The sequence below is a fragment of the Telopea speciosissima genome, chromosome 1 (genome assembly GCF_018873765.1).
Source record: "Telopea speciosissima isolate NSW1024214 ecotype Mountain lineage chromosome 1, Tspe_v1, whole genome shotgun sequence".
In the NCBI taxonomy this organism is placed as follows: domain Eukaryota; kingdom Viridiplantae; phylum Streptophyta; class Magnoliopsida; order Proteales; family Proteaceae; genus Telopea; species Telopea speciosissima.
This window is the reverse complement of record NC_057916.1, coordinates 10,925,459-10,943,431: the sequence shown is the minus strand read 5'-3', so window position 1 is coordinate 10,943,431 and position 17,973 is coordinate 10,925,459. Positions and strand designations below refer to the sequence as shown.

The 17,973-nt window shown below is 38.0% G+C and overlaps 1 protein-coding gene across 3 annotated transcripts in view; it reads right to left on the bottom strand.

The window, feature by feature from the left end:
• Nucleotides 1–17,973, bottom strand: part of LOC122643045 (importin subunit alpha-9) — a 30,806-nt gene continuing 12,833 nt past the window's right edge. The window contains exons 5-12 of one of the 3 annotated variants that reach the window (XM_043836692.1): nucleotides 14,854–15,038; nucleotides 12,355–12,434; nucleotides 6,895–7,045; nucleotides 3,076–3,157; nucleotides 2,922–2,980; nucleotides 2,539–2,844; nucleotides 631–819; nucleotides 1–193 (exon numbers count right to left, since the gene is read on the bottom strand). In XM_043836692.1, coding sequence (XP_043692627.1) covers nucleotides 658–819; nucleotides 2,539–2,844; nucleotides 2,922–2,980; nucleotides 3,076–3,157; nucleotides 6,895–7,045; nucleotides 12,355–12,434; nucleotides 14,854–15,038 — 1,025 coding nt within the window. In that variant the 3' untranslated portion in view covers nucleotides 1–193; nucleotides 631–657. Of the gene's footprint in view, nucleotides 194–362; nucleotides 820–2,538; nucleotides 2,845–2,921; nucleotides 2,981–3,075; nucleotides 3,158–6,894; nucleotides 7,046–12,354; nucleotides 12,435–14,853; nucleotides 15,039–17,973 lie in introns of those variants that run through there. The other 2 variants (XM_043836685.1, XM_043836677.1) reach the window with 2 other exon arrangements.

The following is a 17,973-nucleotide window of genomic DNA, read 5'->3' as shown; positions in this document are numbered from 1 at the left end:
ACAACATTCCTGAGTAAATGAGCTACTATAAATAATGGATTCTCATTAGCCCTTCAGAAAGAGTTCACCTTAACACTAGCACAAGAGGAAAACATCTAAGGTTCTCTACGCAGGAGAGATGATACCTGCATCCTGTATTGATCCATGCGCGGCCGGAACTGGGCTGCCGGTGTCATTCTCCTGCATAAAAAACCTGGCGTTTGTGACAGATCATAAGAATGCGGGAAGAATTGATGAAGAAATAGTCAGGCTGAAGTGTTGTCTCTTTCCTTCCCCCTCCCCCCAACCCTACTTTTTGGGGAAAGCTTGCAGCCTCACTTGTGATCTTTGTTCTCTTACTAATTGAACACCTTTTTCTTTGTCAGGAAAGCTGGGATAGGACCTGTAATCTAAAAGTGGATCTCTCCAATCTGTTAAACGAAATGGTTTGATCAACTCCACTACAGACTGCAAGTTATGCTAGATCATGAATTAGTTTTCTTTAAGAGAATTATGGAGACATGATGAACACACCAAGGATACAAGTGACCAACACCATGTTTTGTTTAATTTCCAGAGATTTCCAATGCTTAACTTTTAGTAAAAAGTGGTGTTACATATATACACAGCCAGAGGCAAGGAGCTGCAAACCTGTGGTTCTCGGCCATGCTGTTTCTACTAATCAAGCCCATAGCTCTCACCAAAGTACTTATCAACTAATCCATTTGCCATGTTTCTCAGCTCTTCATTTTCATGAAATTGAAATCTTTCCATAGCTTCGATTCCATCCGCTATCTCAACAAGCTTTGGTCCTTCACTATTGGGCATCCCCCTCATGACCTGCACAATGAAGTTTTCAAGAGTGTTTCAGGAAGATCTTCAAAATGGCTCTCGAAGTCCCAGGTCATCAATGTGTCTGCATTGCAAATCTTAGACTAACCATTCACCAAAACACTATAAATTTTTGTTATCAGTTAAACTGACAATGCAAGTCTTATGTGCATGAAATAAACCTTTGCTTTTATATTATGAAGGACTAAATGCATGGTTCATATCTACAATTTGGCCGAGTTTCAGAAAAATTCTACAGTACTCCACTACAAAAATTGACCAGGGCCCTTAATACTTCTATTGTTTATTTCATGATCCTGGGAAGAAAAGAGCAAGTCTCATGTTATTGATCTAAGGTTTTATCTGGATTTCATGTAATATGTACTCTTCTATATGCAAGATGGGACTGACCCTGCAACTTCAACATGGCATCATAAGTACCATCCAGTTGAACCAGAGTTGACCAACACAGCTAATACCACATGTAACCTTTCATAGATAGAACCAGAGGAACTTAAATGATAATAAAACCTAGAACTTGGATAGGATTTTGAAATGATAGTAGTAGAACCTAGAACTTGGACTGGGTTTTGTTCTGATGCACACACTGGACAAGACCATGTTTTCTGAAAATAAACAATTATTCATGTGGCTTGTTACCAGAAGTGCAGTCTGGGACCATTACACATTCATAGAACCACAGAAGCAAAACAAATGTCAACAAGGGGAAGTGAAGTGATATAGCTGGTGATATTCACTAAGAAAATGGGAAAAAACCTTTAGGTTCCATCTGGCTGCAAAGTAAAATAAAGGGAAGGGAAGTGAAATCAAATTAAAACCAAAATGAAAACTTTTGTAATCATTGCCTAACATGATTGTGTAACTTACTCCAAAACATTCCAACTCTAGTTATTAAAAAATTTACTACATTTTAAAACCAATTCCTTGATTTTAAGAAGGAAAATAAAAGACACTATCTGAGAAGTATGATTACCATATTTAGTAAGAGGTTAAGGTAGTTAGACAATCACACGATTACAAAAATTTCCATTTTCCTTTTAAACTGATTCTATTTCCCTTCCCTTCCATTTACTTGCAACCAGACAGAGCCTCAAAGAAAATAACAATTGACTGGCAAAACTATAAATGATTCGCCACATATTTGAAACATGAGTTTTTCAGTCATGACTGCTGTGTATTAGATTATTCTGTTGACAATATGTCAAGTGGTGTAGAAATTTATGATGGCCTTAGCTACGAGATGGTGCAATGTGGGGGTAACAATACCACGTGCAACAAATTAGGGTTTTATCTCTATGCCCCACTCTAGAGTTAAAAGCACGTAAAGAGCTGCCAAACACCATACAGAGAGCATAGCAGCAGTTAACCCAGCCAAACATCCTTAATATTTAGTCAGATCCACACCAGGACAAAATTCACCAGGATTATAAAAACAGGCTAGCACCAGGATTATAAAAACAGGCTAGCACCCGTATAGGGCAGAATTGAGGAATAGGGTTCAACATAACAGACCCCAAAAATTGGGATAAGGCTTAGAAGATGAGGGATGGATGTAGGTCCACAATATCTGGAAGGCAGAAGAACAAATATATGGTAATGCAAAGGATCAGAAACATGATAACAGTCAGGCCAGCCAAATAATACACAAAATCTTATCAAGTAGAATATTACATAAAAAATGATGGACGAGAAAGCAGATTCACTTACCAGCTCCAAGAACTGAAGTCCTAGTCTTGCAGCCTCAACATCAGCAGATCTCACCAAATTAATAAATCCTAGAAGGCAACCTCTACCAACAAGTGGGACCAAGTGCTCCAAAATCACAAATGGCTGTCCAACACCTTCCTGCGGAGCAACACAGAGGTTGCCTAGTGCATATGCTACCTCCTTTCTTATGTCAAACGGTGCTGTTGAAACAAGATGCAACAATAATGGAATTGCCTCGCTAGAATATATCAACCGCTTGTGTGCAAGGGAACCAGCTGCTATGTTAGACAGAACCCAAGCAGCCTCCTACATCATTTGCAAAAGACTTTAGCCAGTGTGGACGACAAAATTAATAGTGTAAGAGCCAAAGATTAAAAATATACCTTTTTCAAGACCCGATGCTCACTACTCAAACATTTTATCAGTGCCGTTATCATATTATCTGCAAAATTTAATTATTTGTCAAGTCACTTCCATAGCATTTTCTAAAAGAAAATTACAGTTTTGCATCCAAGCAAGCAGAAGTGGTTCACTAACCTGTAACAGCATGCCCAGCCACAAGAACAACACTAGTTGTGTAACTTTCACCTGAAACAAGATTACCTAAACTTCGCAGGACCTACTTGAAAACAAATGAAGGAATTAACTTTTCTTTTTTAGGGGGAGAAAATGGAAAAACAGAATTATCAGGGGATAATTTCAGATGCAGGTCTTTTCTGAAATGAAACTAAATAAGTCAAAATGACACCCACCACCATGTCCACAGAATATTCATTAACTACTCTATATATTTTATTTTTATTACCAACAGGCCAACCATAAATTATACTGCATGCAAATTGGGTTGGGGCAGGCAGTGGGTGGGGGGGAAGAGTATCACATAATGAAACAGTGTTACTGTTATTTCATTATACAATTTGTTCTGCAACATTTGGAATGGTATCCTACTCATGTCACATGATTTTTTTTTTTTTGCAGGGGAGGGGGGGAGATAAGCAACAACAAACGATATAGCAAAAAGAGAAACAAAAGCACCACCAGCTCCCTGCTACAACGAACACAAGCAAAAGCAAACCCAAAACCAGACAGCTTCTACCACCCAAAAAACAATATAAACAAAAGGAAACAAGAGAAAAAGAAGCCAGGGTGGGGGTGACAAGAAAACCAAAAATCTCTTGACACCTAAAGAGAACACTATCCCACCCCACCCAAAAAAAAAAAATGTAGACAAAAGGAAACAGTGCGCTGACAACAGACACTGTTGGATGTGTTATGCATAAAGATTGCTTCCACCAGGAAAAAAATTCTGCCTAAAGAATAAAGATAAGAGCCTTAAGGCACCTAGTATTTATGAATCTCTGTGACTCAGCAGCTAAATGAGTAGCTACATCGTTAGCTTCTCCATGATGGTAGGACGAAATTGTCAAAAGACACTCAAGTTGTGCTTCTGCATTCTGATATCTTTCTGTAATATTTTGATGCTCCATAGAATGCAGGATCTCCCAAGCAAGCTATTTATCTAACATAGTTTTGGAATCCCCTTCAACCCAGATGTGCTTAAACGAAGGGAATTAAACAACAATCGTGAGGTTTCTTCAACCTCGCGTTGGGCAGACTATGGTGGAAGAACCAGGATTAAAAAAAAGATAAAGATGAATGAAGAGTGGATATTTTCGGCAAATCGAAAGCACGAAGAAGCAGCAAGGGGAGAACTCCAGCAAACCTTCGAACCAAGAGGCGGAGAACCAAGTGCAAGCAAGCAAGGAATCGATAGCAAATAGAAGCAGTTACACCAGAATCAATAGTAACTTCAGCACTGGAAAGAAAAATTCAGATAGCAGCAGCAATTAACCACGACACCAGGTTCAGTAACCCTAAACAGGAAGCAGTTGATACCATAAAGAATTCCAGAAATCTCCAGTGAAAAAATCTTCAGCATGAACCAGAGGAGGAAACAGTATATAAATCAGCAGTAGTAGCATCAGATATGTACAATAGCAACCAGCAGACATGTTGAGAGCAAAACAGCAGTAGCAAAACCAGAATAAAAACTTCATAGTAGCAGAGTCAATCGATCAGGTATGATTCTTCAAAGAAAATTTTCATCAAAACAAGTAATGAAACCCTAGTTCTTCTCTTATGAACTAGGGTTTCCTTCTTCAAACCAGAAACACAAAACGACTCTCAAAACAGCTATAACAGAGAGAATCAGGTACTGGTTACGGCTCTGATACCATGTGAAAAACCCAGAATCTATAACCAGTACCTGCAACTAGAGAGAGAGAGAGAGAAAGAGTATGGAAGAAGAGAAGATATGAGAGAAGAGGAGGTTGAATGATAGACTAGAATGGTCTACTGCCAGCCCCCTTATTTATATTAATCAAACTGAAACATAACAGCAATAGGAGTAGATATCCCAGTATCCTAGTCTAACTCTAACTAACTCTTAACTTCAGATATAAAGTACTAGACTAACTAGGAAGATAAAAAAGAAAACTAAAGATATACCATGATAGGGACACTCCCCCTATCGTGGTTAACTACAAACCCCATAATGTTGTAATCTTTAACAACCTTAGTTTCTATTTTGGATGATTATGTGGGCACATGTTGCTGCCACATGTGGAGTTACTACAATCTTTCCTAGTTACTATTTTGTTTTAGTAATAAGCCCTTAGTCATTAAAAGTAGTAGCAACTAAGAGTCTCTTTATATTTTTGTAAGTTTCTAATTTTGTAATAGCAAGGAAACTTCTTTTTAGATTTCCTAAATATCTTGGCAGCCAAGTAACCCCATACAATAGAAGGGTTACTAATTTTGTATTGTGTCCAACATAAATAAAGAGGAAGGGGCAGCTAGCCCACAGATTTGATGTTTTGGAAAAGAAACTCTATGTGAGATGAGTGTACTGTGGTGATTCAGTTGCAGCCAAAGTGATGAAGCTTTGGAGGGAGGGTGAAGAAGCCCACCTGCAGGCTTTGGGGGTGAAGCCAAGCCATATCTTTCTCTTTTGTTTTCTTCTTCTTTCTTTTCTTTTCTGCAGACATTCCAGCAGCTATTTTCTTTCTACCATAGTTTCTTCTTGGGTGATTTCTAACTTCTTTTTGTGTTTATTTAAACCCTTGTTATTGTTCTTCTAATCCTTTTTATCTTCCATTGTTCTCCTGCACTGTTTCAGATTTGCGATAGGAATGTTTCACAGCATATATATGTCTGACTTTCAGTCAATGTTTTTTGAGTATATAGCTGTCAGATTGGGTGGAATTTTGACTGTGTTAATCAGTTAATCCCCATCCTAGCTACTCAATTCGCAATTAATTTGGTGTCCATCGGACTGGTAGATTGAGAGTTATGCTAGTTCTCTTTACTTGCTATTTTCTGGTTTTTCTTAGTTTCTATTTTCTGTCCATGTTCGTATCTCCTAATCTAACCGTCAGTTTGGTTTGATATTTTAGCCACATACAATGCCTCCCATAGTTTCTCAAACCTCATAAAGTTCTACGTGCTAGCCAGAAATAGGAACTAGGAATCTCCCCCCCCCTCCAAATATTTCTTATTTCTGGCGACCAAAGTGAAGATTTTCTTCTGATGAATCACTTAACAAGTCCATACTCTTCCAATGTCATATCCTAGAATCCATGTACAGGTTATAATTTATAAAGATATAAATATGTTTTTCATTAAAAAAAAATAATGGTTACTAAAGGAATAAAAGACCTAGGTACCATATGTTGTCCTTTATGTAGCTATCTGCTCTGGTTGTAGACTACTAGCTGCTTATCTTAATTGAAGAATTGAAGATTAAATAAGTCAAGAATCTGCACATTATTAAATCCAAATTTGTTACTGACAGTTTCATGATAAAAACCAGACAAGTTATGGCCATCATGGGAATTTTTAGGAGTCCGGGATTTTTATTATTATTTACCCTCCTATTGGCTCAGATATCAAGATTCTGTGCCAACTGAAGCTAACAGAAAGGGTCTTTAATTGTGTGGAACCAGCAAACAGTAAATCGAGTCAAAGCAGCAATAGGCAGGAAATGAGCTGAGAATTATGGCTAGGAATTTCATGGTATCAAGGCTGGAGAAGTTACAATATGATTCTGGTTAACTCATAGAAATCATCAAGAAGAAAAAGAAAATAATTGATGCCCATTAACATTATGACATTGCCCACGGTTCTCAATTCAATATCCAGAATTCACAATGACTAAGACAAGCATATAACATTGTAATTGAATGCAGAGTAATGGCCGTCACAGGCTTTATTGTAAGCAGTTATAGTGGACATCACATGAACTTTAGCAAAATGAACACATTAAACTAACTTGATTTATTTGTCCATGCCTATTACCGGAATGAGCAACTGTAAACTGCCCGATGTTGCCAGTTTCCCGACAAGTAGTTCAACAACATCACTCTTTACCAGCATACCAGTAGCAATGTTCGAAAGAGCTGAAAGATATACAACTACCCACGCAACTTCAGTGGCCAACTCTTCATCCCTGAATTTGACCAAATAACATAGTCAATGGTCAATTATAGAAATATCAGGAGTAAGATGTAACAATGAGAAATTGCAGGAAGAAATACACACAATATATTTTATGTATTGGAAAAGGATTGCAGTATAGGAAGCAGAGTAATGGCCATCACAGGCTTGAGCTGATCAGAGTTTTTCAATCATCTTACATCAACTGGTGTGGTATCTATGGGCTTCCAAAATCCACCATCAAAGCCATGAACTCTCTCTTCTGCTCCTTTCTTTGAAAGGTAAGGAATCTTCTAAATTCCTTCACCCAATTAGCTGGAAAGCCATCTGTCTCCCTAAATCTGAAGGAGGTCTTGGTATTCGCAGGATCCAGGACTATAATATTGCCGGTATCCTCAAGCTAATCTGGAAAATCTCCACCAAGCATGACTCAATCTGAGTCAATTGGGTCTACTCCTATCTCCTTAAACATGACTCCATCTGGACTGTCCCCCACCCCGCTGACCCCTCCTGGGTTTGGCGTAAAATCCTTCTTCTCCGTCCCTTAGCCCTTTCAGCCACCTCCTCTGTGATCTCTGGTGGGAACTCACTCTCCCTTTGGTTAGATTTCTGGCATCCCCTAGGAGTCCTTTATAACCTTCTAGGAGCCCATGCAGTCTATTGTTCTGGTATTCCAAAATCTGACCTCCTCTCCAAAATCATCTCCTTAGGCTCTTGGTTCCCCCTCCCCTTTCCCCCTATCTCTCCCCAGTCTGGGTTTCTCAACCCCCCCTCCCCCCCCCCCCCACCCCCTCTCTCTCAGACAAGATTACCTAGCTCCCCTCCTCTAAAGGGGTTTTTACCTCCTACTGTACTTGGGACTTTGTTAGACCCCATGCCCCCCTGTTCCCTGGTTCAAAGGTTGTATCCCCCACCATAGTTATAATGTTTGGAAAACCCTTAACCTTTGCCTCCCCACCAAAGCATTTCTCCTTCACCGACACACACCTGTCCCCCCCCCCCCCTCCTGTGTTCTTTGTTGGAATAGCATTGAGGACGTCGATCACCTTTTTTTCTCCTGCCCCATAGCCCTCTTCATTTGGGCTTTACACTCCATTTGGCCCCGCAATAGGAGACCTATTCCTTCGACAGGGAATGGCCTTGGTTGGATAGGGTTTTTTCAGGCAGTTCGATCTGTGATACCGCAGGCAAGCTTGTGTTTGGGGCTGCTATATCCCACATTTGGATGGATCTCCGAAGATGGACCTCCAATTCTTATTCTATTGACATGATTTGGAAAGCCATCTCCTTTGATATTAATTCCAAGCTCCACATGGTTCCTCATAGACCTCTTGTTGACACCCCAAGGAACAGGCACATTGTTGTATTTTGGGGTTTAGATGTTTCTCTCTTTTTTCCTCGTTGCATATCCTCTTAAGGCTTGAGGCTTGTATAGTTCCCCCCTCCTTTTCTTTTCCCCTGTGTATCCTCCCCCCCCCCCCCCTCCTCTCATTTTTTTGAGGGGCTTTTGGTAATCATATTTTATTCACCAAAAAAAAAGAGGATTACAGTATAGCATCACTGCAGTACCAGTAAATTAATTTTATGTGAGGTATTGCAGATGCTCATGGAAACGCTGAACGTTTTATGAGAAATCCGTAGGCTCCTTCTAATGGGACAATTTTTAATTCTTAGTTAAGAAAATTTGTTGTTTTAATTCTTCTTGATTATACATTAAGTAAGCATATTTAGGTATGGCTGCTTTAGGAAAAAAAAATCCAACCATAGGATCGCGTAGTGACCTCCAAGAATAGCGATTTGTATCATTGACCAGGACATCACCACTTTTCTCATAAAACCATTTATACAAAATAGATGTGGAAATATTTTTTTTTTAATTTTGTATTACATTTCAGTAAGATAGTCTCTTCACATTCTTATACAATTTCCTTTGGCTTTTAAAATAATTCCTGAAAAAATATTTCAGATAGAAATAAAGGGAGCCTTGGAAACAAATCATGCAAATACAGAAAGAATTTGGTTACAACATTCAATACTCAAATGACTAGGATTAATGTGAATATACATATATATATATATATATATATATATATTAGCTACTTAAATGTTTTGACGTAGAAAGCACCGCCTGATCAATGCTCATACACAAAGTCAATTTTTCTGAAACTCAGAAGTACATAAAAATATTAACATAGCAAATCAAACTGAATGGACTGTCATCCATTCTTTGACTCACCCGAGCTTATACCACACCGAGCATTTAACCCAGATGGGTTTGTTTGTATCATCCAAGACAACACAATCACACCATTTTTAACTGCAGTTTGGCAAGTTATTCTGTGCATATTTTTCATTATCTTCATATAAAAATTTTGCTTTTGAGGTTAAGGAGAGTTGAAATCCAGACCTCATAGAGAAAGGGACAATCAGGAACTTGACTTGTTTTACAAGTAACATTGTTATATAGGAAAGAGTATTTCTGAAACATCGAATGAATTTTTGTTAGCGAAGGACTCCAGAGTCCAGATAACAGCCCTTGGAATTAAAGTCCACAATCTCCTACCTGAACCCTTAAAGTCTTAGAATTCCACAGCTGAAAATGAAGCAATTGTTTTCCTGAGCAACCCAATGAAACTGGCTAGGGAACAGAAGAGTCCCACATGTCACCAGCAAAAGGGCAGGAATATAAAAAGCCGAGGAACAGACACAGCATCCCTAAGGCAGAAAGAGCATTCATTTGGGAGTACATGATCCCCTGGAAATCAAACGATCAACAGTGAAAAATGCTTCCCATGTAAGCTGCCCACATTAAGACGCCAAAAAAAGAAGAAGAAAGGCACTCTTGTAGGGCAACATTGGCCAAAATTAAAAGATAAAAGATATCTGTCTGAGATTGACCAGTTATTGCTTTAAGCTGTGACTTCACAATAAAAGAACTGGATCCCTTCCATCACCAAACTCTACTATCTGATTTAACAGCATTACTTGAACAGGTTCTAACCCAAGAGTACTGCATACTCATTAATTATGCCATTATTTTTCTTTCTCGGTTCTAAACACTTTAATTTCTTGTTTTCTAGCTATACTATTGGGGGGGGCCTACATGCAAGTTTCAAGGTTAAAACCCTAAATCTTCCTGCATTGAGTGGTTATGGAGCTTCAAAAATAGTTGTAAGATGATGACTCTTGGGAGGAAGCTGATAGCAGAGAAGTACAGTACAAGTAATGGGCTTGGCATTTGTTAAATAAATAGCACAGGGGGTTTTCTGTTATGTATTTCTCATTGGTTGGGTTAGTTGTAAATGTGTTTAGTCTGTCCTTTCTTGTAATTTCTTCCTGTTCTTCTTGTTCTTCTTCATCCACAGCAGCCAATAGCAGATAAAAATATTAAGAAGAATGACCAGCAGCACTACCCCCAACAAAGCAACCAATTCTAGCCAGAAATAGCAGTTCAATAGAAGTCAAAGTCAACACTTGATGGGGGGACAGATATAACATGCCAACAGTATATGAAAATCGCACAATAGAGCAATGATCCAACAGCGGAATAAGAGATAGGAATTAGAAAACCAAAATCTGAAGAAAAAAAAAGGGACATACCCAGTGCACGAGGTTCCCATCACTGTGGGGTCTGGGGAGGGTCATAATGTATGCAGCCTTACCCCTGCTTTTGCAAAGAGGTTGTTTCCAGACTCCAACCTGTGACCACTTGGTCACTATGGAGCAACCTTACCATTGCACCAAGGCCCGCTCTCTATAAAACCACAATCTGAGATTTTTTTTTTTTAAAAAACCCAGATTTTGGGAAATTTTTTACCACAGAAAATCAGAGGCTTGGATCAGCCTCAAATCAAGGTCGAAGGACCTGATTGGCTAGTTATATCTGTTAAAGGATCGATCTGAAGTTTTCTCTACTTTCAAGCAGTTTTATAATGAAATAAAGACTCAATTTGGTGTGTCAATCAACATTTTTGTTCTGATAATGCTTTAGAGTATACTCAACATGAAATATCTAATTTTTGTTCTGATCATGGCACAATACATCAAAGCAATTGTGTCTATACTCCCCAGCAAAATGGTGTTGCTGAGAAGAAAAACCCGGCATTTGTTGGAAATCGCTTGCTCTTTAATGTTTCATATGCATGTTCCAAAGTTTTACAGGGGTGATGTTATTCTAACTACTTGTTATTTGATAAATTGTATGCCATCTGTGGTTCTTGGAAATCATTCCCTTCTCTGTAGTTAGACCAAATCATCTCTTTTTGGATGTACATGTTTTGTTCACGTTCTTTGCCCTAACCTTCACAAATTAATGTCCCCACCTCCAATGCAATGCAGGAATATAGGATTTGAAGTTGACGATATCCACCAACTATAGCTGACGGGTACATCTTAAGCTTAAAATATTGATGCTTTCTCTTTGGAATTCCCATATCTAACTCAAGGGAGGTTAAACATGTTTAAACTTGCGCAGTCAATTCTAATTTTGAGTTTTTAGTCATTACAAGAGTTATTTCCTTCATTTTATTTGGGGATATTTTTGAAAGGTCAAAACTTCTTCATTTCAAATAATTTTGGTGTCATTTGCAAGTGTATTCAGTTACTTTTCCAATAAGACCAAGTTCTAGTGATTCCAAACTATATTAACAAAGGCATGAGTAAAATATAGATACAATGCGTTTTTTTTTTTTGGGGGGGGGTAGGGTGGGGAGGGGGCGATGAAATATTGGTAGAATGTTAATTTGCGAACAAGTTCTAAAACCTATTATAGGATGTTTCATTTGATTATAGATACTATTTCTTAAGTTGATAGTCTCAAATGTTAATAGTGGGACTACAAAATAGTGATTAAAATCGCATTGTGAGGCTTAGTTTGATTAATAATCAAGTAACGACATTTATAGTAGCATAGATTCACGAAGCCACTGTAATTCAGATTTTTGGTCAAGGAGTAGAAAGATTATTCATTTCCTTTGGCAATACCTTGGGCTCTACTCCATGGTCAACCTTTTCTACTTTATGCTATTTTATGCTACTGATTATGTTCTTCCCATATTTCATTGTATTCTATGTTCTTTCTTCTTAGCACTACAGGATCCACGGTATTTCTTTCTTTTAAACCATCACAGTTCTGCCCATGGATCATTCTCTAACCCATTTACCCTTTACAACCAATTAGCAACCACAAACTTTCATAGTGCTCATCCATCTTGTGCTCGTAATCCCTAAGGTAATATTGGTTCTCACACCTGTTAATACTAACTAAAGCAATCAGAAATCACACTGAGTAACTCCAAAAAGATAAAAACAGCTTATTCTTACGCTTTCCTCAAGTGCCAAATTATTGCATCCAGTACACCATCAATTTTTATGAGCTCTGTTGCAGCTTTAGGACCAGGTCCCTACAGATAAAAAATTAAGTCATTCAGATCCACTAATAGAAATATAGAATATTCCCCATAATACCATTAAACAATCAAAATTATAATCTATAAAGCAAAAGTATATTAGTGTAAAGTCACAGCATGGAGAAATGAAAGGAATCTACTAAAGAAAAATGTACAACAGTAGTGGATCCCAATAATGTGCAAAAATAGCAAATACAATAGAAGATCATTACTTTTCCTTCTTACAGTTTCCTTGATAAGGCAATCACTAAAGCACAAGATGGTCAATCTAAGCTCCACAAACATAAAGATCCAAATTGACACATGCATTATTCCAACCTCTATGAACATGAAGATACAAACCAGCAAAGCAAAGTGCCAACTGTTTAACCACAAGGATAGCGGTAGCCCTAATGTTGCATGCACTGCAGAGTAGACTGTCATATGGAAATCACAAAATACGAGAATATAAGAGAAAAAATGAAGTGCAGACCCTGATTATAATAAAATATGTTCTCCTAACCTCCTACTCACAAAAAAATGTAAGAATCAGGGAGCCTTAACAAACTAGCTATCTCTATTTAAAAATTAAAAAAACAAAATCCATATTGTTGTTCTGGGTGCATGATTAATTTTTTGAGTTCTAGAAAAATATGCTACATGTCATGGTAATGCTGAGACGGTGCCTTACCAGACAACTCTTCTATTTTGTTAAAGTTACCGATTTATTTTCGCATTCAGTTAGTCTTCTGGATGATTGCGTTTCTAATTTTATGTCTACATTAGTTTCTTATTGTATCCAAAAGGAAGCTTCTAGCTTCTCTATTGCCTGTAATCTTTCCATTATATAAGTTGACAAGAGGTGAGGTTCATACTCACCAATTCTGTTTTTCCTAGACAGAATTCCTCTTCTTCCTCTATCTTCTTCTTTTTCCTTGTTTGCTATATTGCTGGTTTATTAGATTTGATATTGTCACACCCTTCCTTGTCTTCTTTCCATCTACACTGAAATCCTACCTCACTTGCACCAAATCTTCCAAAATTCTAATAAACCATGACATGCTCAGAACTGAATCAAAGGGCTTTTAAATTTCAACCTGATGCAGGCTATTGGAAGAAATCGTAACCAACCTACCCCAACCAAATCCCTGAACAAAAACATTGCAGCCCATACTCTCCCTCTCTCTCTGCAAATAACCTTAAGCACAATCATAAATCTCATACCTAATTGCAATTTGCGATTCCGTCCGTTCACTCCATTCTTTCATCTGCTTTCTTTACTATCACCTTTTTTTTTCTTTTTTCAATTTAAGCTGTCACCGGGGAAACATCACACATTCAACACCAAGCTTTTCATTGCATCGATCTTCCGAAAAGGTCCAAAGCTCAAAACCAATTTTATGGTGGAGTTCCTCTATCCTGTAAACTATAGTTGATCCCAACCGCACCGAGAAATTCTAATTCAACATATCACATCTACTTCTAAATTAAAGCTTCATCCAATTGCACCCCTACGTCATAATCAAACCCATTTTCCTCATCAATTAATTGACCAAAGTAATCAATTATGTGAACTGCTTACAAGGATAGTATTCTGGCCATATTCATCTCATATCTAGAAGTCATGTGCTTAAGTGCTTGTCTCTTCTATCTTAAGCCGTGAGAACTGCCCCTTAGTCATTATACATCTTCCCTTTCATAATAGAGTTTCGGAAAGAGATTCCCACTTACTACAGGTATAGCTTGTCTGCACCCAGAGGTATTTTCTTTTTGATAATGTCCCAATCAAGCAGATAAGGGTAAGAGGCGTAAGTTTCTAATTAATGGGGTAATTGCTTGGAGCATTTGGAAGCAAAAAATGACAACTTTTGAGAAATAAGTGGCTCCTTCTCGGGTGGTGAAAAAAGACTACCAACAGATCAAAGGAGAAAATTATTCGATGGGTCCTCCCTATGCTGAATTCAAGGGTAACATATCTCTACTATCCAGAGTCAGTGTGATTCCTCTTCTATATAGCTGAAAACCATGTGAATTCTTCTCTATTTGAAGCATACACTGTAATTGACTTCGACCAATAAATGAGTTCTTCTTTTCTTCATTTAGCCAAAATTCTCTTCCCCTCCACAGTCCACTTGCACTGGAACAATAAAAATATTTATCGACATGCTAACGGCTTCACCAGTAACAAAAAGGTGCAAAATCACATTGGGATAGGATCCATTACATATTTTATCATACATAACAACACCATTCATTTCTTTGAGAAGGGATGTTATTTGTAAAGTGAAACGATCCACAACAAGGCAAACAAATCAAATAATTTCACAAAGAAGGCACATCCAATAAGTCATGGGCAAAACAGACATGCTTTTACAGTTTTACTTCAAAAGCATTAAATATCGATCCCTCTTTTATTTAGTGAAGAGTTTAGAACCTTGATTAGGTTTGACAAGGCCCAAGCAGCTGTCCTAGCTGTTGAACCCTTATTTGACAGCATCATCCTTGCAAGTGGTGGTAAGGCTCCTTGAACCAGCAAAATATTCCTCAGCTCCTCTCCTTCACCAGCAACATTCCCCAATGCCCAAGCACACTGTTCAGCAACAGGCATGGAACTCTTCTCTACATGACAAGCACAAGTTGAGAGGGGGAAAATAAAATAAAATAGAATAAGAAAGGCCACACAACACTAGCAAAATGATATAGGATGAACTTGAAGTGAATAAAACCCGATTACAGGGAAATCGTAAACCAGATGATACAGAACATATCAACAGAAACCACAGGTACACCCCTATTTTCTGGACACATTTGTTAAGACTTGAATACATGTAGACAACTGGTAGGGGTAGGTAGGATGAACCCTAGGTTCAGGTTAAACACCTCCCTTACAAGATCCCAAGCAAACCCAAACCAAAATAAGTCAATAAAAGTCAATCTTCTTAGATGAAGGTCAAACTCTAACAACCACTCACAAATAAATAAGATTGATGATCTTTAGAAGATAGCAGATATGTAATGGTCGGATTAAGAGTAATTAGAAGAGAATCAAATCTGAAAATGAAATTCAGAAAATAAGAGATTTCTAATTAATCACGATCAGAATGTCAGATCAGCAGAAGATTCTGATGCGGATTTATCACCAAACTGGCTTCTTTGCTTAGGAGTAAGTGTAGGGTTGGGTTATATACATGTTGGGCCTTTGATCCCATGGGATTTCTATGTAATAGGCCACTTTTATGGGCCTAAAATATGGGTAATTAGGTTGCATACAGGAATAGTTGTTTTAGTTCCTTAGTTTTATTTTGGTGTTTTTGTTCATAAATTGAACCAGCTCAACTAACAATTTAAGTGATATTAGTAGTTTTCTTTTAAGTGTTTAGTGGGGCTGGATTAGGACTCTATTCGAGTCTATTTCAGTTTCCTAGTAAGTTTAAGTTACCTAATAGGTTAAGAATTGGGTTAGGCCTTTACTTTTTAGTGTAGGAGTCTATTTTTGAGTCCTTTATATAAGATTGTAAGGGGGGCAAGTATTGAACACGAATTTTGATATTAATGAAAAGCTTTTTGCTGCTCTTCTTCTCCAGTGAAGATTTTTTCTTGTATTTGATCAAGGCTGGTGGGATTGGTGTTTGATCCAATGGACACCTTGCAGTGTGAAGCCCGGGTGGTTCGTTCAAGCTCTATTTGTTCTTTTGAAGCCCTACTTTCAAGTTCAATTCAAGTTTTGATTTTTATTCGAGATCTACAATCAAACAAGCTGCTGCCAAAGAAATTCTGCAACAGTGAGTTTGAATCATCCCCATCCCCAACAATTCTTCTTCTAATCCTCTCACAGCCCAAACCCTAACATTCCCTCTTTTTGTTTTCACTTTTCCCAATACCTAATTTCTGCCCAGACCAAACCAGCCAACAAAATCCCTCCTTTTTTGGATCGAACTCTCCTCTCACCATAAGGGAAACTCGATTCAGATATCAGCCCTAGCTGACCATCCTAAACCCTAGATCCCCTCATTATACCCTTTTCAAAAACCCAGAAAACCTAAACCTAACCTGCTGCCCACTCAAGTTTACATACCCAACACCTTTAAAATATAACGAGACCTTCACTGATAGACTCCCCTACATCAACTTGACCCAACCCTACCATCAAACCCTAGCCCTAATTTCACAATTTACACATATTTTGACCTAGCCGATTTACCTAGTTCATAGTAGATCCTGGTTATTGGCTTCTAATTGGTATCCTACCAATCTAGAACTACATTAGATTCAAATCGAGTTCCATTCTTGGCTAGATCAAACAATCCCCAAAGTATGATTCAAACCTAATGGCTAGATTGAAAGTAATTAAAGAAACTCAGGTCTGCAATATAAGACAGGACAGAATTGAGTAGAAATTCAATAACAGCAGAACAAGTAATCTGTTCCCAACAATACCCTGGTCGAAGGTCAGTATTAAGGAGGCCTTGAATGCTTCCAGGTTTCACCCCGATCTGATGAGTAGATCAGTTTCAGGTGATCAAATAAATCAGACAGAAAATAGGGGCAAAACAGGGGTGCAGCAGGTAGTAATTGTTCTAATAATATAGAACAGCAAGAACAGATTGAAGAAGGATGAGTTAACTGAAAGCAAATTAGATATCAGATCACAGCAAGACCAATCAATGGGAAAAAGACACAGAGCAGAACTGAAAGGTTGAATTGGTGAGATTTGAGAGAAAGACATGAGTGCATGAGCTCACATGAGACATAGCCCCAAATAGAGTGGAATGTACTGTTGCTGACCCCATCACCATGCAGTTTGGATAAGGCTTGGTGATGTTCTAATTGCAGAAGCATCCCTCTTTTGGAATCTGATGTGCATGTTGGATATGTTACATATTGATGTGTGTCCATCAAACCCGATTCAATTTGATTAAATTAATTAATTGATTCACTAATATTATGTGCTTGTCATAATTGTTCTTTAGTGCAACTACCCACTTTATACCGTTTGTTGTTCACAACTTTGGACAGAGTTGGGCAATCTGTTCTATGGTTGCCATATTGTACATTCGTTCAATAGGGATTGGGCAAAAATGTAAATACGGGCACATCTAGTGTTGAACATTGATCCACAGAGATTCCTGGATTATTCACCGCCGTGTTTTGATCTGCGACAGGAATCTCTGGTAGTTACTTTTTCCATACCTGAGAGGCACGTGCTATTTTATTCGTATTGTGTGCATTTGTGGTGACTCAATGGTTGATGTCTACCGAAAGGATTGACTATATATCAGCCGCTCGGTATATGCAATCCGGATAGTAATAAATGTGATGCTCAATAGGGTTTCCACTGCCCATATAAGGAGAACGTCCAAAAGAGAGTTGACGGATTTTACTGTGTCAAATCCAAGGCCTTGGTATTTGCAAAGTGTTTGCAAAAGATAATTTTATTATTATTATAATTATATTAAATTATTTTGAAAATAGTTTTCAAATGTTTTTCGGCCATTGAAAGTCCTGGACACTCTTGTGATTAATTATAGTAGACCTGAATCGTGGCGGTGAATTT